Here is a 22,697-nt window from a genome sequence, read left to right on the forward strand (position 1 = left end):
TTCAATGTCAGTCATTTAAAAGCATGGATTTTATTAAGAAATATTAACAGAAGTCAAAAGCTGTGTCAACCAAATATTCACTAAATGACAGAACTGCAAAAAAATTAAACATTAACAGTCACACAATCATCCTGCAATACAGATGCTGTATGTGCTTTACAATCCTTGCAGCAAAACCATTTCTTGAGTCTATTGCAATATAAATCTTTACATGAATAGTGACTCATGTTGTTCCCCTGTTTGATCAAGAAATTAAACTTCGATTTGAGCAGCATCTGGTTTCCTCCATGCCACTGCAAAAACCATGCCAAAAGTATTCATATGTTTCTGGTGTCCCAGTAATAACTTATTACACAAATTCTGTACATAATTACAGCAGGCGCACTGCCTGTCCTTAACGTAATGAACACAATAAAAGAAAGCAAGCATTGTTAGAAGTGGTCTATACAGTGCTGGCCAATGCGGTGTACAGTGCGTATGAAAATACAAGCAATTATCAGTCTTTAACACAGTAATGAAAAGAAGAATTAAAGCCCTCACCTGCAGTGGTCAGTTTTTCCTGAAATACCGGTCCCATCTGTTAGTTGTTTTAATGAATTAAGGGAAAAGGCTACTTTCTTTTCAGTCAGTAATATGTAGGAGACTAAAAATGTCACCTTCTGCAGGAATATAAGATACACTAGTCGTGAATGGTCATACAGTAAAACAAACTTGAAATGACAACTGCAGTAAATAAGGTAAATTTGAGCAGAAATATTTTTCAGATTGGGACTTGGTTTACCTGAATATGACTCTTCATCTATTCACTGTTATTACCCTGATTCCTATCCTGCACTGTCTAAAAGCTCACACATTTTAATAAAGAATGGGGAAGAAAAATTAAATACAAATTACAAACAATCCACAGGCATATGAAAATATTTAAGGCCCATGTTGATGTTGAAACTCTAGCTGGGAATGCATACACTTGTGAATTCGTGGAGCAGCATATCCACAGCACACCTTCAGTACTGCTTTCTTGCAAACAAAGAATCAGATTTCCATTTCCTTATTGCCATTCGGTCTCCGGATAAAACATTTATCAAAGATTTGCGTGTTGATGTAAAAAGAACAAACCGAACAAAACTTGGGTTTGTGCATTTTTTTACAGCCACAACAGTAATGCTGTGAAATGATTACACATTTTCACATGCCCTTGAAAATACAATTGTCCTGGAATCTGGATCCCGTTTTGACATCAGGCACTCCTCTGCCCATTTGGGCTGGTCCTCCTCACACACAGGGAACATTCAACACGCATGTGTCGTATGTGCAGAACAAGTGTGCTTGAATAGAACATAACTCATAATTGTGTCGCACAAGAAAACAGGAGATGAAATCAAGTCATTTGCCCTGACCACTGAATCAGAGTTTTATTTTCAAGGCATTCTGACAGTTTGATATAAAAAATAAACTGCATAGCTCCATCAAGGACTCTTCATGTTTGTGGAGGAAGAGGCAAGGCTGTCCAAACTTTCCTCTAACGCTTCCTTTGTAAATTTGCATATGCAGAGTTTTCCGGCATCTGATTCCTCCTCTACGTAACACATTCTCACATGTTGTAGGCCACGTATATGGGATCCAGCTGGTCAGCTAGGAAGCCGTCCCGCAAGTGCATCCGCTGCTTCTCCCCTCTGGAGTTGATAGGAATGACTCCAGGGTCCACTACCACAACAACTCCTACTATGAGATAATGCTCTTCCAGAACCACATTGGTCACCAGGGCAACAAGATCCAGGGCTTCCTGTTCTGACCCCTCAAGCTCCACGACCACCACCAGTAGATTAGTCCATGTGAACACAGCACTGAGGAGAGAGTAAGAAGATGGGAGGCATGTTTAATTAAGTAGGAAAAGCAAATTATATACACTGCAAAATATGGCTGTTGGAAAAAATAAATGTAATACAAAATCTAGAGGTGAATTCAGGGTGATTGGGACACTTTTTGCCATTGAGATGACTTGGAAAAAGTGTCCCAATCAATCTGAATTCACCCTACCAATGGAACAAAATACTGTTTTGACATTCTGACATAGAACCCGGAAGTGCTGCACTGTGTTTACTACGTAAACAGCATAGGAGAATGACAGGGAAGAGAAGAAATTGTCGTTAATTTTGTTTTGTTTTTGTGCAGAGAAATATTCTCATCGCTTCATAACATTAAGGTTGAACCATGGTAGTCACATGGACTATTTTAACAATGTCTTTACTACCTTTCTGGGCCTTGAAATTGGTAATAACATTGCAGTCTATTGGAGGCCAGAGAGCTCTCAGATTTCATCAAAAATATCTTAATTTGTGTTCTGAAGATGAACGAAGGTCTTACGGGTGTGGAACGGCATGATGGTGAGTAATTAATGACAGAAATGTCATTTTTGTGTGAACTAACCCTTTAAGCTATTGTCATGGATGAACTGAACAATGAAAATAATCTAATGTTCATTCAGTTGTTAAAAGGAGTGTCTATATTACAGTTGAGTAAAGGGTCAAACTCTCTGCTGTAATTTTATTAATGTTACACAAAGGGTTTCCCCATTTAAACCCAATTCTATGAGGTACAAGAAAACATTTCAAAAGTATTGCTTACCACTCTGCAATGCTCTTGTGTGATCTTATCACAGACGTTTCAATATCAATGGGATGGTAACGCATTCCCCGCAGCTCTAGAGTCTCATCCAGAGATCCAACCACATACAAGGCATCATGCCTCTCTGGAATAATATGCAAAACATCATTGATTTATTGGACAACACAACTGATTGTTCTTTCTATCATTACTGATATGAGTACACCGCAAAAATGAAGGGTCAAGGTGTGCATTGAAACAGCTTTTTACTGAGAGTATTTTTAAATAGAAAAGTCACCTCAGAAATATCCTGAAAAGGGACACTAGTGTGCTTGTGTGTTTGGTTGTCATCTCATGCATACAGTACCTCCACTGGCATCTGTGAGTTCTGTGCGCCGCAGGAAACCGAGGTATCCGGTGCGAGCCCAGACCGTCTGCGTATCACCGAAGCTCAGTCTGGTGTTGAAGTGGTCTGCGTGCAACGCCTCCTCGCCATAAACCGTATAGTATCCTGTGGCATTATGGGGGCTGCTCACCCAGATCTGTTTTTTTAATACAGTCCCATCAACTCACTACACATGGCAATACATAATACAGAGATAATATAACAGGCTCTGCAGGTAACATGTCACATGCGATTCTCTGCGTTTTGAAACTCACTTCTCCCAGATGAGAATCTCCTAGAGGTCCTTTGGTCTCTGTGTTGGCAATTATAACCTTCACCCCAGGCAGAATCTGTGTGTGTTGAGAAATACGATAAGTACTCTTTCTCTCTCTCTCTCTCTATTGTAATAATTTCACAGTTAATCTCCAAATTAATGTAGAAACAACATAAAAACAGTATGTTTTAAATATTTGCTCAAACAGGTCAGAAATATACAGAAATTGAATAAAGTTATGAAACATTCTTCACTGCATAAATTATAAATTAAATATAAATTAATCCTTACTAAAGATACAAAAGTTATTCAGTCAACAGCAGTGAGTGATTTTCTCTTTGTCTTTTGATTAACATTAATGACAGACATCACAGCAGCAGGTTTATTAGGCTGCTGTCACTTTAAGACCAGCCACACATGATGCTGATCTGACACACATCTGATGTCCTCACAACTCTTTACGGTCCATGTAAGACTTTATTTAACTCATTTAAGACTGTGGTTTATGTCCATTCTGTGGCATTCTGTGTGCATGAGAGTCGTGCATGTCTATCACACAGAAAGGAGATTCACACCGGCACCGCACTGAGTTATATATATATACAGGTGCTGGTCATATAATTAGAATATCATCAAAAAGTTCATTTTTTTATTATAAATTATTTTTAAAAATGAAACTTTCATATATTCTAGATTCCCTACATGTAAAGTAAAACATTTCAAAAGTTTTTTTTTTAAATTTTGATGATTAGAGTGTACAGCTCATGAAAGTCCAAAATCCAGTATTTCAAAATATTAGAATATTTCCTAAGATCAATCAAAAAATGGATTTGCAAAACAGAAAAGTTCAAGTTCTTTAAAGTATGTTCTTTTGTGCACTCAATACTTGATCGGCAGGACATATTACAGCAAATGACTTGCTCCTAGCACAAATTACTGCATCAGTGAAGTGTGGCATGGAAGTGATCAGCCTGTGGCACTGCTGAGGCACTATTGAGCCTTCAGATCATCTGTATATTGTTGGATCAACTGTTTCTCATCTTTCTCTTGAAAATATCCCATAGATTCAGGTCAGGCATATTGGCTGGCCAATAAAGCACAGTAATATCATGGTCAGCAAACCACTTGGAAGTGGTTTTTGCACTGTGGGCAGGTGCTAAAGTCCTGCTGGAAAAGGAAATCAGCATCTCCATAAAGCTTGTCAGCAGATGGAAGCATAAAGTGCTCCAAAATCTCCTGGAAGATGGCTGCATTGACTTTGCACTTGATAAAACACAATGGACCAACACCAGCAGACGTCACGGCCCCCCAAATCATTATTGACTTCAGAAACTTCACACTAGACTTCAAGCAGCTTGGATTCTGTGCCTCTCCAGTCTTCCTTCAGACTCTGGGACCATGATTTCAACATGAAATGCAAAATTTACTTTTATCTGAAAAGAGGACTTTCGACCACTGTTCACTGTCCAGTTCTTTTTCTCCTTAGCTCAGGTAAGATGCTTCTGACGTTGTCTCTGGTTCAGAAGTGGCTTGGTAGTCCTTTTCCTGAAGATGTCTGAGTGTGGTGACTCTTGATGCGCTGACTCCGGCTTCATTCTACTCATTGTGAAGCTCTCCCAAGTGTTTGAATCGGCTTTACTTGACAGTATTCTCAAGCTTGCGGTCATCCCTGTTGCTTGTGCACCTTTGCCTACCCAATTTCTTCCTTCCAGTCAACTTTGCATTTAATATGCTTTGATACATCACTCTGTAAACAGCCACCCCATTCAGTAATGACCTTCTGTGACTTACTCTCTTTGTGGAGGGTGTCAATGATTGTCTCCTGGACCATTGCCAAGTCAGCAGTCTTCCCCATTAGTGTGGTTTCAAAGAACAAAAGATACCCGGAATTTATACTGTAGGGATGGTCATTTAATGAAACTCAAATGTAAATATTCTAATATTTTGAGATACTGGATTTTGGACTTTCATTAGCTGTACGCTCTAATCAACAAATTTTTAAAAAAAAAAACCTTTTGAAATGTTTTACTTTACATGTAGGGAATCTAGAATATATGAAAGTTTCATTTTTAAAAATAATTTACAATAAAAAAATGAACTTTTTTACGATATTCTAATTATATGACCAGCACCTGTATATATATATATATATATATATATATATATATATATATAGTTTATACTGTATATATATATTTAAATATTTCTCACCTTCCCAGATTCCATCAGTGGCAGACTGTGTGGTGAGCCTCTCTCGACTAATCGAACTCTATAATTGAGCAATGTAAAAAAAAAAGAGAGATAAATAATGATATTACATCTATAATGAGACTGTTGACCTTCCCTTACCCCTGAACCCACCCTTAATCCTACCCATACCACATAGTCCTAACCTTACCCGTATCAAGTGTTTAACAATACAACATCAAACAATAAGTACATTGAACCTAAAAAATATTATTTTTAATGTAAGTACATAGCAGTTAAAGACACCTAATATAAAGTGGGACCCAGAGTATAATATTAATCAAACTTTTTACATATTATTTAATTACTAACTGCACATTAGTTATATAAGCATAAGAAAAAGCAGAAGTGTTTGTTGTAGCACCTGTCATGCCGCAGGGCCCTCATGTCTAGATATACTGTGGTGGGGTCTGGCCCAGAGGTGCCCTAGAAACAAACAACAGCACAATCACTGCAAGCATGTAATATATCTGCCACCACAGAGTCTGTGATTAAACTAGTGGCTCTGTGGAACCATCAAGGCAAGCTCTATTTGACCAGTACAACACAGAAACACTGGCTTAACCTATGAAGTGAGTTTCTGTTTAGATGGGGAATGCTTAGGGCAACCTGTTTGAAAACAGTCAATATATTTTCACCAAAATTTAGAAATTACACACTTTACCTTCATAACATACGTAAGAAACAAAGAGAAGTTTGTCATAATTTTTTTTTAAAGGGATAGTTCACCCAAAAATGAAAATTCGGTCATTATATAAGGGCCGTTTGCACCAAAGACAATAACTATAATGCTGACTATTACTATAAAGACTTAATACTCGTTCTAATTCTATGAGAATAGAGAACTCCAGACCACAACTATAATGATAAAGACACAGAAGAATGATATAATTGGAGTTATTCACAGAACTATTTTTTTTTTTTTTACAGCTGATGAACAATAAAAACACTGACAGCCTATCAGAATCCACCCCACATTAAAGAGCTCAAGCATTTAAAGCAACAGACTAGACAACTGCGTGTGCACTTATAATAAACAGAACGATATCATCCAGTGGTTTGGACGCTGATATAGTTATCAATCTTGGTGTGAACAGGCCTTTTTTGAGGGTTGGTGTAGGAAGTGAGGACCCAAATGCTGACATGCACTTCAATGTTCTTTATTTAGAAAATAAAAAGACAAACTAAAACTACCCCGTAGCGGGAAAAAATACCAAGGCCTCCGGCACACCAGATAGAGTAGGGCTTGAACACAAGACTGGGTGCAGGACATGACAAGACTGGGAACAGGATAGCACACATAGAATGTATGACAACGAACTAACACAGGACAGAGACACAGGGGCTGTGTCTGAAATCGCCCCCTACACCCTTAAATAGGGCACTACTTGAGGGGACAGCCATTTGTAGTGGTGTCCGAAACCATAGTGGACGTTACAGAGTGCACTCATTCAATCTCACAATGCACCGCAATAACGAGTGTACAACCGATGTACACTCCACGGCTAGAGAATACCATAATGCACCTGAATTCCCATGTCTGACCAGAAGATGGCGCCCACAGCTGAATGTGGCTACAGCGTAATATAATACAGGTATAAATTCATTTTTACTTGATTATAAAATTATTTAGTTAAGGTTTATTCATACTAGTTTTCATAAAAGAGTTCAAGATAAATTTTTTCATTAGCACTGGAGCTGCCAGTTTGCTAAGTTTCAATTGATTATTAAACAGCAACTAAAACCATGCAAAAGCGGCAGCCTTTCCGGCGCACTCAGTGTCCGAATTCACTCACTCGTTTTCAGTCAATCCTTTAAGTGGACTATATTAGTGGACTAATGTAGAGAATAGTGAATGAGGGTATAGGGGGGTGATTTCGAAGACAGCAAGGGAGAATAAATAAGGAAGGAAATCAGGAGGGTAACAAGGGAGAGCAGGTGGGGAAAATAAACTAATAATCAGATAACAAGAAGGGAGACGTAAAGACAATAGACTGGAGAACACATGGCACATAGAAACAAACATGACAAGCCATGTGCTCACACCAAACATGACAGAAACAAGAGCCCATGAACACAATCACAAGCCATGAGCTCAAACAAAACTTGACATAAACACACACAGTCAATGAGAGCTCTTACCAACTGCGTGTTCACACAAAACAAGACAACAGGAAAGCATGCAGCCGAAAAAAACACGAACCGCATGCTACACTGAAAACAACAAACGTGGACAGTAGAGCGTAAGACCTGAGTGAACTTGAAACCACACGTTCAAACAACAAGACAGAGCACGCGAGAATGAGCGAATGCTTATCCTGTGCGCTCACAACAGAAGACAAAACACACGAAGCTTGAATGCCCAAACCCCGACACAGAACTGAAACCAAACTAGACCGAAGTGCCAGGATCTGAACACCATGCTCCGCACAAAACTCACATGAACAGAAGAGCGTACAGCCCGAGCGAACTCAGAATCGCACGCTCACAATTACAAGACATTAGGAGTGACAGACACCTTTGCTCACCCTCATGTCATTCCTAACCTTAGACTTTTCTTCATGAATGTTAGTAACAGATTCGGTTCACATTGACCAGACAAAAAATACAATGGAAGTCAATGGGAACTGAAACTATTTGGTTACCAATTCTTCAAAATATCTTATGCTCCACAGAAGAAAAAAGTGACATTGGAACAACATGAAGGCGAGTAAATGATGACAATTTCTTTTCATTTTTGAGTGGACTATCCCTTTTTTTCCCCTCTCAGGTACAACAGACACTGTAAAAAGTTTTTCTTGTAAAATATCTTACTCTTATTGAAATCGTTATAGGATGGAATGAGGCATTACAGCAGTTACAATGGTCTGGGTCATGAATGTAACCCCTGTACTACAAACACAGCTCATATTAAAGCATTTCTACTCTATATGCATGGCTACAAGCGATGCTTTGGCACAGCCTACAATAGATATACAGTAAATGCAGGGCCAAGCACAAAAGCTGTGAAGAGGCAGAGCAGGCGTATGTATACATCAGTCACTGAGGCACTGTCACAAATGCAAACTGCATGGCTAGGTGCTTGATTTTATACACCTGTGGCAATGGGTCTGATTGAAAGACCTGATTTAAATAATTAAGAGGTGTCCCAATACTTTTGTCCATATAGAGGGTATGCACGTGATGTCACTGTCGGCCGGAGTGACTGCGGTTACGCCCACTGAGTTACAAAAAGACAGAGCGGCAGCATTGGTTTTCAGCGTGAATGCCGCGAAAAACACACAAAACATATTCAAAACGGGAAAGAGCTTTGTGATTGACTGTACATATAGATTTGACAAGAAATGTGAGGTATATTTCTACAGACCACCGAAAGCTACAGAAAAGAGAAGCAAATGAATCGCTGCAATCCAGAGAAACAGCTGGACTCCAGGCAGAGAAACATGGGTTTGCAGTTATCATTTTGTGTCAATATGTTGAATTTTGAGGTCAATCATACCCTATATATTGTATTGTTATATACTGTATTGACAACTCATCAGTTACATATTTATTACTTATTTATTACATTACTTATATTCTCTATAATTGGGTGTTTTTAAATAAACACTGACAAAACTATACAAGTTTTAGGACTGGACGATATGACGATATATATAACATTGATATAAGTGATAACCCAGATTTCGACCTATCTATATTGTATTTATAAAGCGTTTATAGGCAAATTTGGTGATGTATTTCCCCGACATCAAAATCAGGCACATATAAATGTCTGGAAACACGATTCCTGGCTGCATGCCAATATCCACGGATCACTGGATCTTTGGTAAATTGTTTTCGCAGTTTCCCCTATTAAATTCAGTCAAGCAGCAGGATCTTTTGCCACTCAGTCCGGTTGAGAGAGCAAGTTCCGGCGGGAAAGTGACAACAACGCATACCCTCTAAATAAATAATGGCCGAAATAATACCTATTAATCTTATGAATACTTAATAGATATTAATCTAGAGTGTTCCAAAAAAAGTATATAGACATTAAAGTCACATTTCATTAAAAGAAACTCATTAGTTTGTTAAAAACAAATGTTAGACCACTTGATATATGTTGATTTTCTGTGAAATTTTAAACATAATGATCATTTTTAAATAATCCAATAACATAAAGTGCTAAATAACTAACATCTGATATTTATTTTATCTGATATATTTAATATATACTTAATGTTCTGAAATATAACATGGCAACAGTGCTGGCACAAATAATGTAATATATTAAAAAGTAATACCAAAGTATTAGATACTGGAAGCAAAGCATTCTTAATGTCATGCACATGAGCATTTATATACACACACACACAAACACACACAGACATATGAAAAGCAGAGCCTTTACAAGCGTCCTGGAAGCCCCCTACTAGCACCCCTGTGCTCCCCATCGGGGTCACAGTACCTGCTCAGCCAACTTGCCCAGCCTGTTGGGCTGACGAGAGGGCATGGAGCAGCAGACAAACACAGCGCACATTTAATACACAAACAGATACATATACATACAGTTACAGACGGGCAACCAGGCCAGTCAAACAGAACATTTAAAAACAAGAACATCAGATAAAGGCCTATTCACACCAAGAGTGATGCCACCCAAAACAGGGTTACAAATCATTGTTTTACACCAAAACTATTCACACCAAGCATAACATTAATTTCCGATAACTTTGGAGAAAATTTAATAAATCTGAACAAACGCGCAAATTCATGTGTTGTAATCAATGCAAAGCTAAAATGTAATGTATGTGTTATCAACAGATCAACATCTATCGCAGAGTATTCTGGACACAAGGACCAAAAAGCGGTCAGTCATTTTTATTCAACAAGAAAAAATAATTGATTTGTCGCAGGGCTAACTTTCACATTTGGTGTGAAGAGATTTATAGAAATGCACTATTTTGTTTTAATATTATGTCATGATGAAAAGCCATGGTGAAATTTCACGCTCAATATGAACAGGTCTTATAAAAGCACACATCAGGGTTTCTACCTACATCAAAACCAGGTAAATTCACCACTCACCTGAAGACAAATGGCCACATTGACCCTGCAGCCGAAGGTGGTGCTGACGGCCCGTGTCGAGAGCCCCAGGTCTTTGAAGATCTTGGAGAAGGACTGAGTAAGTGCGATGCGAGGACGTTCCTCGGCCACCACCATACAGGTCCGTACACACGACAGATTCACGTTCCGTAACTGCAGCCGTACAGATGGGAGTTAAAGTCAATGGTACAAATAAAACTCACATACAACTTAATTTATGCCCTTAACAAATGAAAGTAAAACTATTGTAAGTTAAACGGGAGGTCCTACAATATGGCGATACACAGAGATTGGAAATATTGTCCAAGAAGATGTAAAAACAGAACCTGGATATAAATAAATAAATAAAAGAACCAATATTTATTAATTCAATTTATTAAACGCTGAGGGTAATCGTTTGGGGTCGGTTGTGGCTGCATTTATTTGATCAAAAAACAGTAAAAGCAGTAAAATTGTGAAATTTGTGAAAACTGTTTTCTATGTGAATATATGTTAAAATGTAATTTATTCCTTTGATCAAAGCTGAATTTTCAGCATCATTACTCCAGTCTTCAGTGTCACATGATCCTTCAGAAATCATTCTAATATGTTGATTTGATGATCAAGAAACATTTATGATTATTATCAATGTTGAAAACAGTTGTGTTGCTTAATATTTCTGTGGAAACTGTGATACATTTTATTTTTCAGGATTCTTTGATGAATAGAAAGTTCAAAACAACAGCATTTATTTGAAATAGAAATCTTTTGTAACATTATAAATGTCTTTACTGTCACTTTTGATCAATTTAATGCATCCTTGCTGAATAAAAGTATTGATTTCTTTTAAAAGAAAATTGAATGTCATAATGAAATATGATTATGTTAAATTATGTAGACTAAAGGTACAGTACGGTCACACTAAATATGCGATATTTTGGTGAAATTTTGCAGGCCAAAAAAAGTCCATTGTCCATTGTGAAGCGATGCATAATGAAGACAAGCAGCTTTCTGTTGGTCAGCATGACGAATTAGAGTGTCCAACTTGAGCATGAGTGAAATCTGCATGGGGATTCACCCTCACGCGAAAAGGACCTGATTTCGTCCATGAAATTTCACCGAACATGGGTAAATGTGACCGCACATTAAAAGAGTGTAAGTATAAGACTGACCCGCAGAGCTTCAGTCTGGGAGCCCAGGCCTTTGGTGCACATCTCCATCACAGAATACGAACAGAACGTCACTCGTACTTTATACTGACTGACCGCAGACAGCCACAGAGACGCATTGGTCTCCAGCTCCAGAGGAGGAACTAGAATAGACTGATGGCCTGAGTACACACTGCAAACACAAACACCACTTGCATTACATGAACCATTATTTTACTAGCCTCCCAACTGAAGGTAAGCGTGAGGTTTTGGCTGACGTCATGTCAAGTTTGCGTGTCCCGTCTCTCACCTGCAGAGACACCAGAGGGCAAAGCCCAGGCCACAGTAGGGGTCCAGGCAGATGGCGATCTGTCGAGACGGGTACAGCTCACACTGCAGCTTAATAGAGCGACACAAGGCACTGGTGGCAGCATGGGACATCTGTGACAAACACATGGTGTTAGAAACGTCAGTCCCACATTTTAAGATGAAAGTGTTATAGGCCTGTGAATGATGATGGGTTAGACAAATTCACCTTGACCCCAGCGAGGATTCCTGTGGTGGACACACTAAAGTCCAGGTAGGCGAGCATCTCTGGGGTGGGAGGTTTGTAGATCTGAGGAATCCTCTTTCTTGGGAGATCATCTGAAATGGAATCAATAAGCCTGATTTAAAGAGGACCATTATGCTTTTTTACTTTCTTTAGTGTGTAGTGTTGCTGTTTGAGCATGAAAAAGCTCTACAAAGTCCCTCCAGTGTGAGTTATTTTCTATATCAGTGTCACTCTTTCTGAACTCCCTGAAACTCCTCCATTGTAGTCTTGAGTTTTCTTCCGGGAACAAACACGTCACAATATTCCTCATTTAAATAATTCATATGCAGAATAAAGAGGCGGGGCCTGGTTAAGTTAGTCAGTAGTGTGTTGAAACTGGCGGTTATGGCAAGGGTTGGGACATTTCCCAAATACGCTCGAAGCGCTTGACCAATCACAACACACTGATCCAGCTGACCAATCAAAGCACATTGTGCTTTTCAGAAGGAGGGGCTTCATAGAGACAGGAACTAAACAGAGCGTTACAGACAGACTGGGAAGAGAGGAGCTGCAACAATGGAGAATATGGGGAAAATAATGAACATTTAAGCATGAAAACCTGTTCTAGTAGAGCCCAAAAACAACATCAAGATTTTAAGGGCATAATATGGGCTCTTTAAAATTTCTTTTACAAACGATGGCAATTATACATAAGCACAATAGTGTAACTGATGTCTTTACCTGTGTCCAGTATCAACGGCCATGTTTTAATGTCCACAGCAGCTGCTGCCTCTTTGGATTTCAGTAGTTTCATTATTGCTTGTGTTGTCAGAATACATACAGACTTGCTGACCTGTCAAACATATGCAACGGGAGAGCAAAATGAGATCAACAACCAGACACTGAACGGAGTAGCTAAAGGCCAAAATAATACTTATTAGTCTTATTCAGTCTAAATAAATATTAATCTATAGTGGTCCCAAAAGTATATGGAGAAAAAGCTGGACCACTTCATTAAATAAATTACAAAAATTGATTATTGAAAAAAGCAAAAGTACGGAGCCCCGCACATGACATGCAAGAAAAAAATTAAATTGTGCGCACGATTTACTAATTCGTTAGCTCGATTTACTAAATCGTGCACACGATTTACTAAAACGTGCGCACGATTTAGTATTTACTAAATATTTAGTATTTACGAAGGAACAAATTAATAAATCGTAAAGATTTAGCCAACTATTTTTTTCCTGCATGTCATGTCCGGGGCTCCGTACAAAAGTTCTGAGAAAAGCTCTGGCATCATTTGTTTGCAATACCACTTGATTTTAAATTTAATTTAATACAATGACATTCTAAAATATAATAAAATAAATAAAAACACTTTACGAGTAAGGTTTAATTGGTTACATTAGGTATATTTTTACAGCATTTATTAATCTAGCTTAGTGTTAATTTATAAATATACTAATGTTCATTAATAATGTTTATTTATGAGACATTAATGTTAATTTACATAATTAAAAAAATATATATATATATATATTATGCAATATAAAAATGCATTATATAATGTTTGTAAAAAATAATCTAGATTAAAATTATGAATAATATAATGATACATTTAAATCAAATAAATTATAAATAACATAAAAATAAGTAAAAATACATCTAAAAATTAATAAATAATAATGATAGTAAATTAATAAATACTGTCAAAGAAAAAACCTGATGAATTAACTAATATTAACAAAACAAATGTCATTACTGAAGTGTTAAATATATTTAAATCAAATACAGTAAAGACTGTGCTGGTCACAAGGGGGCGCTAGAGTTTCAGTTCATCGGCTAAGGAAGCATGGCATGTGCTGCATTCAGAGGCTCAGGTCACCTCAACAATCATCTTGACGGTGGGCAGGGTTGTGGTTAAGTTCTGTGGGTGTGGAGGCCTGACGGTGACTGGAACGCAGCCGGCGTACAGGCAGCCATAGAACGTGGCGATCAGATCAATACCTGCAAAGTAGGAAGACATAGAGGAATTAAGTCCTGAGAGCGGAAAATCCTTTATCAGACCACAGTAATATAAATCTCCTTCTCTCTTACCAGGAGGATAAACGAGTGCTACGTGGTCTCCAGCGTTAAGCCGGCCTCTTTCCATCAGCGCCACCGCCACACGCTCCGCACGCTTGTGCAGCTGTACACAAGACGCTGTGTTGGCCACAGTGCCCTGAAAACAACAATCACACAAACAGTGAGATGACAGTGAATATACACACCATCCTTCCTGGGCGGAGAGGCGATGAGTGCCGTACCTTGGCGTTGAGCAGCAGAAACAGAGGGTGATCTGGAGTGGCCTGAGCCCTCCACTGCAGAACATCCTGCATATACAGGAACTACAAGAGATGAGAGAGACACATTCAGACAACAGCATACTTCAGCATCCTGCAGTCTACCTGCCCCTTACTACACCAAAATATTTTGCTTATTTTGTTGCTTTTTGTTAGTTTTGTTGCTTATTTTGTTGGCATATATTCATTTTGGTGCTTATTTTTTTTTAAATTTATATTCACTTTCTTGCTTATATTGTTCATTTTTGTTCACTTTGTTGCTTATTTTGATGACATATATTCATTTCGTTGCTTATTTTGTTCTTTTTTTGTTCATTTTGTTGCTTATTTTGATGACATATTTATTTTGTTGCTTATTTTGTTCTTTTTTTGTTGTTTTTGTTGCTTATTTTGTTGGCATACATTCATTTTGGTGATTATTTTTTAAAATTTATATTCACTTACTTGCTTACATTGTTCATTTTTGTTCATTTTATTGCTTATTTTGCTGATGTATATTCATTTTGTTGCTTATTTTGTTCTTTTTTGGCTCATTTTGTTGCTTATTTTGATGACATATTTATTTTGTTGCTTATTTTGTTCCTTTTTTGTTCATTTTTTTTGCTTATTTTGATGACATATATTCATTTTGTTGCTTTTTTTCTTTTTTGTTCATTTTGTTGCTTATTTTGTTGGCATATATTCATTTTGGTGCTTTTTTTTGTTTTAATTTATATTCACTTTCTTGCTTATATTGTTCATTTTTGTTCATTTTGTTGCTTATTTTGTTGATGTATATTCATTTTGTTGCCTATTTTGTTCTTTTTTGGTTCATTTTGTTGCTTATTTTGATGACATATTCATTTTGGTGCTTATTTTGTTCTCTTTTTGTTCATTTTGTTGCTTATTTTGATGACATATATTCATTTTGTTGCTTATTTTGTTCTTTTTTGTTCATTTTGTTGCTTATTTTGATGACATATATTCATTTTGTTGCTTATTTTGTTCTTTTTTGTTCATTTTGTTGCTTATTTTGTTGAAATATATTCATTTTGTTGCTTATTTTTTATTATATTCACTTACTTTCTTATTCAGTTCTTTTTTGTTCATTTTGCTGCTTTTTGTTCATTTTTTTGCTTGTTTAGTTACTTTATTTTTAAATGATATTGCAGAGGTTTATTTTTCATGTTATATCAAGTGTACAGTTTAATTTTTTGCATTTTAAATTAATATTTCTATGTTCAGAGTTGTGTTTGTTTCCTTTTTCTCTTTAGAAGATAACTGATCCTTTAAATCTAATTTGTAAAAGTTTTACGAGGCATAAATAGTCCTCACTTTTAGATGAGCTCACAAAAATAGTTACCTGACAACTACTAAATGTTTTATAACTAATTGAATAGAGTAACTATTACTATATGTCTAAATAATAAGATGTATAAATGTACATTTAAATAGTTTATTAATCATTTACTCACACTCTCTAAATGATCTTATGAACCACTGATAACTCCTAAATAACTGGTGTGTAAATAATGTAATACTTAATTTAGAAATGATAAATTGATCATTAATAAAGTATAAAAATAAAAATATTAAACACATTATAGATATGCTTATGAATCAACAATAAAGCATTTTCAGCTGTATTTATAAACTGCTTACTAATGTTTTTTTAATGCTTTATAAATGATGAATTAACTATTTACTAATGCTTAACTAATGATTCATAGCGCGAGTTATAAAGTGTTACCACATTAACTAACAATGAGCAATGCATTTGTTATTAATCTTAGTTAATGTTAGTTAATAAAAATACAACTTTCTCTTTGTTAGTTCATGTTACTTCAGGTCAGTGAAATATTATTAACTGATATAATAAATCTTGATTAATTAACATTAACTAAGATTAATAAATGCTTTAAAAGTATTGTTCATTGATAGTTCATATTAACTAATGTAGTTAACTAATGTTAACAAATGAAACCTTATTTCAAAATGTTATTGTAATTATGAAATTACATATAAAGATGTACTTAACTGGGTCAAAAAAGCACTCAAACTATAATACATTTTTTATTAAATTTCAATTAACATGCAATCAAGTGTCTGAAAACGTTATATTCAGTTCACACTTAAGTATATTCTTTTAAAGTATATTATTTCCACAATAAATACTCTTTTTAAAAGCATGCTAAAGTGTACTTCTGTGTTCCTCAGTGGTTCGGGAGAGTGAAACAGGGTTGAAGTTGACTTTACCTGATCATGGTCTTCCAGCTGTGATACATCTCTCCCACAGGCCTGTGCAATTCTCTTTCCCGCCACTAGGTTCCCGACTATCATGGAAGCAGGACCCACCTCTGAAACAGCAGAGACAGCAGGTCATGTGATGTGCAGGACAGAAAACCAGCACCCCAGCACACACGCGCAGGACTCACCTGTACCCGGCTGCTTCTGTCTCGGCTTGGGCAGGTTGGTGACGCAGGTGTGAGGGCACATGAGGACGTTGCAGGGGTGCAGGGCTCCCTCCAGGAAGCGCTGTTTGGTCTCTGAGATGTGGATGCCGCCCAGAGGAGCTTTGGGGAGTGTGTTAGCTGGAACCAGAGCCAGACAGTACACTCCTACCTGATGGATGCTGTCGATCGCCTGATAGTGAGACAGAAAATACCTATGTTGTTTTGTGGACATTACGAGTAAAAACTTCGGGCACACCCACTATCACTATTTCTCACTATTTTAGAAATGTAAGAATAACAGTTAAGTTATCAAAACTATGAAAATACATAAATAGAAGCATGGGTATAATGTAGACTAAAACACGAAAACCCAAGCACACCTGTAGCACTCGACTCATCCACTGGAAGCTGTCCTCCTCTGAAGCGTCTGGTCTCTGTTCCGCCACCACAACAATGCGTTCATCGTGCAGCACTGACACAGAGAAAACCGCAATCCTGACAGAGAACAAAGATGCACATTTCAGTCTGAGCTGAGATCCATATTCATCTCAAGTCAAGAGTAAACGCTAGGAAATTAATTCTCCAGCCTGTAATTTCAAACTAACTTCTGCCACAGATTTATGTTTTTCTTGTAAATGCTATTTGTTTTGTCAGTTATAATACATCTACAGTGTTTTGTCATTCATCATGGGTTTTTGGATAGCAGGATGTGTTTGCAGTTGGTTTCAGAAAACATTGCATTGCAAAATACCAGATCAGTCGAGTTACCTTCCTCTGTACACAAACTTCATGGGCTCCACCGCCAGAGCTGTGGCCACCACGTCATCTGCGTTATGTCTCCGTCCACTCACCACCATCAGTCCATCCATCTTTCCCACCACAAACACCAGATTATCCTAGAACAGAAGAACCAATCCCGACCAAAAAGATGAAGTCTGCATGTTGATTTATAAGACGTGTAAAAGTTAAACTGCTTTTGGTGTAATTCATCTGAACGCACCGGCCCGATGAAGCCCAGGAGAGACGTGCGTGTGAAGGGTCTGTCACTGATGGGAGCGCCTGATGATGTCACTGGTATGGTCTGAAAGTAAACAGAACAATAACAAACTTATTTAATTACTTATTTTTAGGTCTTTTTAAAATTCTTCTTCTTTTTCACCTTTTATTTAACTTGTCACAAACTATGAACTCACTATAAATGTTGCTTTTTTTTCTATAGCTTTAATAAAGTTGTGCCAGCATCTGACAAAATAATATAATTGATGTGTTCTGTTGTGGGGAAAATGCTTATGATGGTTAAACAGTCTTTCTAGATTCACTTAGTAGATTTATAGGCTTGAAAATTTCAATAAAGTACAATAATAAGAAGAATTCAGTCATAAATGAAAGTTTTTAACGAGTGAATGATTCAATGACTCACTCATGAAGACCGACTGGTGTATTAATGTAACTTGCAGAAAGGGTCACTGAATGAATCAGAATTAATCTTTTTGACAGAGAGTCACTGAAGTTAACCAAAATCCCAACCACGTTTAATGGAAATAAAACTGAAATGGCATTATGGCTTAGTACGATTATCAAATCTCAAAGGCTGTGATTTAATTAAATAAATATACGCGACGCGTGTTTCAGAGCGAAGTGCGGCATTGTGTTCCTTTACCTGCGAGCAGCTCATGATCTGCTGTTTTCAGCATCTCGGTTGACAGTAAATGCTGCTCCACATGAACTCATCTCTGCATCTGCTCTGAGTTTGAGTCGCTTATAATGTGCATTTGGGAAAGCAATATGTGTCAATCATCTTCACATAATTGTAATGAGAAGCTCTTTTAAAGAGCTCTGTGGAATATTCAGTTAGTTAAAATGTATGGGATTAAAAGAAATTGGAATTATTAATGATAAATATATAAAACTGGTTGTGTATTTAAAATACATTCAGTTTATTAGTACTATTACAGAAATCATTCCTTTTTGTACCCTTTTATTAGTTTGTGCAACCCAATTCCATGGACATTTTATATGCATTTGAAATACATAAAGTTTGTTTGTTTGTTTTATCCCCCCCAAATCGTTCAGCCATATCTACCACTATTGATTGTAATTTTAAGGCCAACACTAGATGTTTAAAACCCTTGGAGCTTTTGTTTCTCCACTCTCACCTCAAAGACATTCTTTGTCATTCCTGGCAGACCATAGTAGGAGATTCCTGTACTGCTGGAGCTCACGCAGATTTCTCCCACCTCATCCATTCGACACAGATATGGCGTGCCCTCCAGGCGAATCACACACACCAGCGCTACACAGACATACATCAGTTAGAGGGATTTAAGATTCAAAACAGTAGAACGTTAAACATAACGAGACATAAAAGTAAAGAATTTATCTACATCCATCCACTCAAAGATCCATCACTCTATTCAAATCTATTTACCAGTCTATCAGTGAGAGTAAAGCAGGTCTCACCTCCAGGCATGACCTGTCCTACATCCTGGACAGTGAGAACGGAGAGCTTCTCCTCTGTGTCGACTCGGATCACCCCGTAACTCAGACCGCTCATGGACAGCACCGCCTTACCCGGAGGAGGAACGCCCATCTCTGGAGGCCTGAACACACACACATAAACACATTCAAGATGAATTTGGCTTGTGTATGGAATAGCATACTCAGGGTTGCCAAGGTCATTGGGGTTGACGTTTTACTCAGGGTTGCCGTTTTCCTGGTTATTGGGCTACTTTTGGGCTATTTTTGATTGGCCATTGGGAAAGTTTTGTTACGCATACCTGGCAACCTTGAGCATAATGCCGTATGCAAATTCAAATGCAAAATGCAAATGACTACTTTCATTTCCGAATTTCAAAAATGTCAAAATCCAGCGATGTTACCCCCTCGTTGCTGAGAAATATAATGCAGCGATTCAGTAGCAAAGCTATTTTATTAATAAAGGTCATGGCATAGCATTGATAACAAGTTTTTGTGCTTCTGAATGTTTCTGTGTGTCTCCGAAATCTCTCTCTGTATGTATATTTCAATGAAAGGAGCACATTAATGTAGAACAGTGATTTAACTGACTGGAACTGACCGTGCAGCAAACGATTTTAATGCTCACCTTCCAGCCAATCAGAATTGAGTATTCAAGCAGACCATGGTATAATGTTAATGTCAACTTACTGAAGTACTAAAATCTGTTTTGCACCTTTATAATACACTGACAACCAAAATACACAGGTGGTAATAAGAAATGGTAATAAGAAAATCACATGTACAGTAGAATCAAAGGTCATGACAAGTAGTTTTTCCACAAGCTGAGATAAATACTAATATATAGAAAGGTGCACAGTGTCATGCACACAAACACAAAACACCATCACGGAACACACATGACACTAAAATAATGCAAAAAATATTCATTTTACTACATAAGATGCACATACAGTGAATGATAAGAAAATAAAACTAAGAACAAAGTTATGTCAGTGAAAACCATCAAATGTGAAGTGTCACACAAGGAATTCTGGGAATGTCGATTTACGAAAAACTAAACTTCCCGTAGCATTCCCGTAGCAGAAGCACAGTCTTCCACCATCAAAATTACGATCATTTTTCATAAGGTGAAGTAAACTAGTAAGCCGTGTTCTGTGTATATGGTGCAGTATACATGCACTACAATAGTAATGGCTAAGTCTTGTTTAAGATGCTGTAATGTCGTCAGTGTACCTGCGGATGGCGACGGTCATGGCCTCGGAGGAACTTGCACATGGGCAGATCACCTCTGGCCGCAGTCCACGGGCCTGAAAGACGTTGAGGAAGGCATCGCAGGACGAAATAGACCCTGCATTTCGACATACACAATGAATTTAGACGACCCGGTGACAGTCCAGGATGTGTTCATTCTATTAAGAAGTATGTCTAAAAGTCTGTACTCACAGGGATTGGCTCCGTCAGCAACAATGAGCATGCGGAGGGAACTGAGACTGATGTCTCTCTGATCCCGCTGGGCTAAAAGTGACCAGTGCATGTCCCTGGATTTAACCACTGCTACACGCGCTGGGTAAAAAGCAGAGAACAAGTAAACAGTCACACAGCATTCAATCAGCGGTTACGGTCTAAATTCAATTAGATGTTATGGTCTAAATAGATAGTTGTGCTCATGGATGCTGATGGGACAGCATTTCAACAGCTAAAATAATAACAGCTGTGGTGAGAAATAAGTGTTTAGAGGATACTGTGTATATAGGGACTAACTATTAAACTTAAAATTACATGTCAGAGTGCAAAATCTGCAACAATCTTGTTAAATGCTTTTCATTTTTGAAAGGCTTTCGTGCAAAATTGACAACTTTTCTCCACAATGCTCTGTTTTCAGAAAATCTAAATTTATCTTAGAAAGTATGTTTAAAATAAGATTTTTGCAGTGAAAAGTTCACACACCCCTCTTTCTGTAGTTACATAAATACACCTGTAGGTTGCAAAAGTGAGTCTTTCTAAATATTATGAATGAATCATCATGATACAGATAATATGGAGAAATAATTTGAAGAAATATACACTACAGTCCAAAAGTTTGAGGACGGTAAGAGTTTTTCAAAAAATTCTTAGTCTCTTATGCGTATTGCATTTATTTGATCAAAAATACATTAAAAAGGTAATAGTGTGTTTTCTACACTTAACATTTGTTTTCTACACTCTAAGCGGTTGGGTTAAATGTTTGCCCAAACTGCTGGGTAGTTTTATTTAACTATTATTTTAACAATTACTGTATTTCTTGCTTAAAATGAACCCAAAGTATGTTGAAAATTAACATTTATTAATGTTTAATAAATGAACATTTATTATTAAGTTTTAATGAATAATAATTAAACAATAAACATTTATTACATTTCTTATTAATAAATGTTCACCTTTTGATTATTATTGTTGCCTCTAGTAATTACGTGTCTGATTTTTGGGTTCATTTTAATCCAGCCATATAGTAATTTTTAAACAATAGTTGAGTTAAATAAAACTACCCAGCATGTTGGGCAAACATTTAAGCCAATCGCTGGGTTTGTCCATTTTAAAGCCAACTTGGGTTGTTTTTAACCCAGCATTTTTTTAGAGTATATGTTCATATATTTTCTAATGTACTTTTTTCCTGTGATGGCAAAGCTGAATTTTCAGCAGCCATTAGAAAGTTCAATAGAATTTATTTCGACTAGAAGTCTTTTGAAACATTATAAAAGTCTTTACTGTCCATACAAGAGCATGACCAAAGGCAATGAAAGAAATGAAGATGTTTATTTATTCCAAGGTACTAATTTTAGTTCAGCAACTACATTTTACCATCATCAGTTGATTTGGTTCATCCACATGTTATGTGGCCATAGCTCTATGTTAAAAGCTCATGACACACACACAGGCGGTCTGGCTGTAGGCAGGACACTCACCTTTATAGGTGTGGACTTTCTGTATCCAGGAGAGAGGGTTGACCTTCATCAGAGAGTAGGGAATGCTGATCACGTGCATTCGGTTCATCACACTCTGAACGCACATCACCATGACAGCCGTTGCCAAGGACACAGGTTGGGAAAGCAAGAGAAAGCTGGATGAGTGTGAGGGGATCTAACTCCTTATCCATGTGTGTGAGTGTACGTGAATGAACAACACAAGTGTGTCTGTTTCTGAGGACT

General features: G+C 37.2%; 1 protein-coding gene across 10 annotated transcripts in view; it reads right to left on the minus strand.

The window, feature by feature from the left end:
* Window positions 1-10: 10 nt before the first annotated feature.
* dip2a (disco-interacting protein 2 homolog A) overlaps window positions 11-22,697 on the minus strand; it is a 152,176-nt gene continuing 129,489 nt past the window's right edge. For 7 of the 10 annotated variants that reach the window (XM_051906673.1, XM_051906671.1, XM_051906672.1 and 4 more), the window contains 25 exons: window positions 22,455-22,548; window positions 20,956-21,075; window positions 20,746-20,860; window positions 19,495-19,634; window positions 19,191-19,327; window positions 18,035-18,115; window positions 17,803-17,930; window positions 17,415-17,529; window positions 17,017-17,224; window positions 16,838-16,938; window positions 14,567-14,647; window positions 14,358-14,481; window positions 14,146-14,267; window positions 12,999-13,110; window positions 12,261-12,370; window positions 12,036-12,166; window positions 11,750-11,918; window positions 10,581-10,751; window positions 9,961-9,990; window positions 5,875-5,936; window positions 5,475-5,532; window positions 3,265-3,339; window positions 2,972-3,146; window positions 2,626-2,749; window positions 11-1,844 (listed from right to left, as the gene is read on the minus strand). In XM_051906673.1, the coding sequence (XP_051762633.1) occupies window positions 1,592-1,844; window positions 2,626-2,749; window positions 2,972-3,146; window positions 3,265-3,339; window positions 5,475-5,532; window positions 5,875-5,936; window positions 9,961-9,990; window positions 10,581-10,751; window positions 11,750-11,918; window positions 12,036-12,166; window positions 12,261-12,370; window positions 12,999-13,110; window positions 14,146-14,267; window positions 14,358-14,481; window positions 14,567-14,647; window positions 16,838-16,938; window positions 17,017-17,224; window positions 17,415-17,529; window positions 17,803-17,930; window positions 18,035-18,115; window positions 19,191-19,327; window positions 19,495-19,634; window positions 20,746-20,860; window positions 20,956-21,075; window positions 22,455-22,548 (3,036 nt within the window). In that variant the 3' untranslated portion in view covers window positions 11-1,591. Of the gene's footprint in view, window positions 1,845-2,625; window positions 2,750-2,971; window positions 3,147-3,264; window positions 3,340-5,474; window positions 5,533-5,874; window positions 5,937-9,960; window positions 9,991-10,580; window positions 10,752-11,749; window positions 11,919-12,035; window positions 12,167-12,260; window positions 12,371-12,998; window positions 13,111-14,145; window positions 14,268-14,357; window positions 14,482-14,566; window positions 14,648-16,837; window positions 16,939-17,016; window positions 17,225-17,414; window positions 17,530-17,798; window positions 17,931-18,034; window positions 18,116-19,190; window positions 19,328-19,494; window positions 19,635-20,745; window positions 20,861-20,955; window positions 21,076-22,454; window positions 22,549-22,697 lie in introns of those variants that run through there. The other 3 variants (XM_051906668.1, XM_051906677.1, XM_051906676.1) reach the window with 2 other exon arrangements.

This window comes from Ctenopharyngodon idella, chromosome 9 (genome assembly GCF_019924925.1).
Source record: "Ctenopharyngodon idella isolate HZGC_01 chromosome 9, HZGC01, whole genome shotgun sequence".
Lineage (NCBI taxonomy): Eukaryota > Metazoa > Chordata > Actinopteri > Cypriniformes > Xenocyprididae > Ctenopharyngodon > Ctenopharyngodon idella.